At 56.8% G+C, this 3,434-nt stretch overlaps 2 protein-coding genes across 2 annotated transcripts in view; both read right to left on the bottom strand.

The window, feature by feature from the left end:
- AURANDRAFT_68517 (hypothetical protein) overlaps nucleotides 1–1,150 on the bottom strand; it is a gene marked incomplete at both ends in the record, with an annotated part of 3,525 nt that extends 2,375 nt beyond the window's left edge. The window contains 3 exons of the mRNA XM_009044215.1: nucleotides 76–394; nucleotides 645–953; nucleotides 995–1,150. Of these exons, the coding sequence (XP_009042463.1) occupies nucleotides 76–394; nucleotides 645–953; nucleotides 995–1,150 (784 nt within the window). The remainder of the gene's footprint in view (nucleotides 1–75; nucleotides 395–644; nucleotides 954–994) is intronic.
- A 1,599-nt stretch (nucleotides 1,151–2,749) lies between these two features.
- Nucleotides 2,750–3,434, bottom strand: part of AURANDRAFT_68518 (hypothetical protein) — a gene marked incomplete at both ends in the record, with an annotated part of 1,995 nt that continues 1,310 nt past the window's right edge. The window contains one exon of the mRNA XM_009044214.1: nucleotides 2,750–3,309. Coding sequence (XP_009042462.1) covers nucleotides 2,750–3,309 — 560 coding nt within the window. The remainder of the gene's footprint in view (nucleotides 3,310–3,434) is intronic.

A 3,434-nucleotide genomic window follows, 5' to 3' on the forward strand; every position in this document is an offset into this window, starting at 1 on the left:
CGTCGAGGTCTACGCGATCAAAAGTGGAGCATTGGTCGCATTCCTCCTTAAGACACTCCCATTCACTGGGTCTACATCCTTGAATTGTCAGAGAACGTGAACCCTGCTCATCTCTTGCCTCAGCGTGATACAATAGGAACTGTCCGATTTGCTTCCTCCACTCTTCCTGCTCCTGTTCGTGTCGCTGCACCGCGGCGTTGTAGGCCGCTTTTACCTCCTTCTGATGATCCTCGTCACGCTCATCGGAGGAGGACGACGACGAGGAGGACGGCGCCGCGCCGTTGGCCGCGGCGCCGGCCGCGGGAACGAAGAACTCGTCGTCGTCGTCGCTGTCGCTGCTCTGGTCGTCGAGGGCGTCCTGGTGGCGGCGCCAGCGCTCCCACCCCTTGAACGCCTAGCGCACGTGCCAGCGGTGGCGCTTCCGGCGGAACGAGACCATGGATGATGCGGTGTACGAGCGGTGGCTCAAAGGTGGCGCGTCGAGAGGTGGGCATAAATATCAGGGTGGGCCCCACGGGCGAACAATTATATCAAGACGGACCCCGCGCCGAGGATTTTATATCAAGACGGACCCCGCCGGCCGGCACAGCCCACATTTAGTTCGATTTATTTAGTTTTAGTAAGAATTTCAAGACGGACCCCACCGGCGCACGATCACGCCAGGACGGACCACGTCGCGCTGATGCGCTGGCGATAGTTTCGGCCCGGCGACAGTAGGGCATGCCGACCGACCTAGAATTACCCCGGGCGTCGCTAGAAATAACAGGCATCTTACAGGGCCGGAGGGGCCTCGGTGTCGCCGCGCCTGAGCTCGCCTTGCGGGAAACCGAGTTGCTTAAACGATGAGTGCCAAACAGTTCGCCTCTTGCTTTAAGGCTATGCCACAGAAGGAAGCATTTGAAGCCCTCTTTGCTTTGATAGACCGCATCAAAGACACCGAACTGAAATTCGCCCTATCAAAGATTAAACCGGTTGCCATCAAACTCGCGTGAACCGGTTCAATATGGATGATGAAGATGAATTCAATCAGTATCAAACTCGAAGCAATGAACTGATGATGCTGAAATGTTTGCTGTTGAAAGTCCCTTAAATGGTTCTGATGACGATGATGATGATGATGGTGATGAGGGTTAGACTGGGGTTCGGACATTGAGATCGGGGGTTAGGATTGGGGTTATATAGGATTAGGGTTATGCCAAGCGGATTTTAGTCCCTTTTGAGGGTTAGGATTACACTCCCCGTGCGGTTTCCCGAGGTATATATTCCCCGTATTCCTATTCTCTCTATGACAACGGGGTGGTGTCTAAAAGGGAATACGGGGAATATATACCTCGGAAACGGAAGATGCCTCGGAGCTGAGACTGGGCGGAATTGGCCCAGGCGAGTCGACACCACGGCATAGTCGACCTCGATGTCTCCAAAGAAAGATTCCGAAGACGAGCCAGGCTTCCTCCGATTGAACAGATAAACGGATGATAGCGGGTACGGACCGAAGGGAAGTCGCCAAAAATGACCATTCACTAGCAAATCGACCATTTGTGTCTCCCAGTTGAACACAGCCTCGAAAGAGTACCATTTCATCGGCTTCGCGTAGCGTTCAAGGACGTACTGGGTTCCCGAGCAGTCGTCGTAATATACGAGCCGCCTGTCTTGGTTGGCCAGCATTCCGGTCGGTACTCCATTTGGTGCCGCTGGGGAATCAAATGCAATTCTGCACAGGAAGGGTGGGCGCCCATCAGCCTGTTGGTTGTAAGTTTCCGGGTTTCGCCACGAGGACAGCGCAAACGAGGGGCCTCCGGTCTTCGACCTGTAGCAGACGTGCACCTTGAGCCTCTGCACACGATTTCGCGATCCACTGGCCCGCCACACTAGCCCACCCAGGTGATCAAGGCCCAGATATGGGAATCTGCTCAGCGCGATGCCGAAACCGGGCCGCCAAATCGCCGCGCGGAATGACGGGTCGGGGTTCGGCTTCCCTCCTGGTCTGTCTCCCAGTGACGCAACACGTTCCCAGTTGTCTAGGCTCCCCCATGACTCGCGGAAATGGACCATGTCGTGGCCGCAGTTGGACAGGGCGTCCATGATGCAGATCTTGAATTTAGGTGTGGCCTGGGCAAGCGTCACCAACACTCGCACGTGATCCGCAGCGAAGGACCGCGCCAGCGCCGGCAGCGAGGCGATGCTCGATAGATCCAAGAAGCGAATCACGGCGGCGGCTTGATCGCGGTGGCGCCAGAAAGCCGGGAGGCCGTGCGACATCGTGCGATGAAGCTTGTCCATGTCATCAGATCAGTTTGAATGTCATGATCGACGGCCCGCGGGGTCCATATTGATATTCTTTGCATTTGCGGGGTCCGAACTGATATTCTTTGCATTCGCGGGGTCCGAACTGATATTCTTCGAGGCGGGGTCCATCCTGAAATTATCCTTTGAATGTGGGGTCGGTCTTGATATTAATTCGAGGGGGTCCTTCTTGATATTAAAGCACCTCGGGGCGGGCTTCTGGATCATAGCCCCAGCGCGTATGGTGCTCGCCTCACCCCCTTGACCCAGCGCGCGAGGGTCGCCCGTCGGGCCACGCCGTAGCCGCCGGTACTCGAAGAGGAGAGCGCTCTTCGTGGGGGGGAGGGGCGCGGCGCGCCTCGGTGCTTTCTCCCCCCTTTCTCTCCCCGGAGAGAAGTGCCAGTCGCGCAAGGGTCGCGTGTCGGGCCACGCTGCAGGCGCCGGTACGCAAAGTAGAGGAGGCTTATCATGGGGGGGAAGGGGTGCGTTTTCTCTTCTTGTCGGAGGCTTTTGGCGCTAGTCTTCGGAGCCTCGCTGCGGTCGTACCACCCCAGCTGAGCATGCTCGCGACTTTTGGGCGCTTGTGCTTACTGTGGAGCGATTGTGTACCCTCAATCGCATCTGCAAGAGCTTCGCTTACGAAGCTTTGATATGTTTCCAAGTCTGGCTCATATCGCTGTCGGAATTTGTCATCCACGCGGCTAAAAAGCGACGGCAGCTGGTCCAGGTAGTCGGCCCATATTCTCCAGTCCTCTTGAGTGGCTGGCGGATGCTGGAAGTCAGGTTCTTGGCAAGGTTTGTTCTCCGGTTTTTCTTCCTCGTCGTCGTCCTCCTCGTCGTCGTCCTCCTCGTCGTCGTCGTCGTCCTCCTCCCCCTCCTCCTCCTCCCCCTCATCTTCCTCCCCCTCCTTTTCCTCCTCCTCCTCTTCTTTCTCATCCTCTTGCTCGCTTTCCTGGTCCTCCTCCATTGATGGTGCTGGTGCCGGTTCTGGTGCTATTGCTGGTGTTGGCTCTGCAGGTGCTGGTGCTGTTGCTGGTACTGGCTCTGCTAAGATCTTTTCCCACTCTTGTGGCCCGTGCGCCAACTGCAACAGATGCCGACACCGGGCCCATACGCCGCCATCGTTCTTGCCCTGTGCATGAACAAAAAGA

This window comes from Aureococcus anophagefferens, assembly GCF_000186865.1.
Source record: "Aureococcus anophagefferens unplaced genomic scaffold AURANscaffold_188, whole genome shotgun sequence".
NCBI classification, from domain to species: Eukaryota; class Pelagophyceae; order Pelagomonadales; family Pelagomonadaceae; genus Aureococcus; species Aureococcus anophagefferens.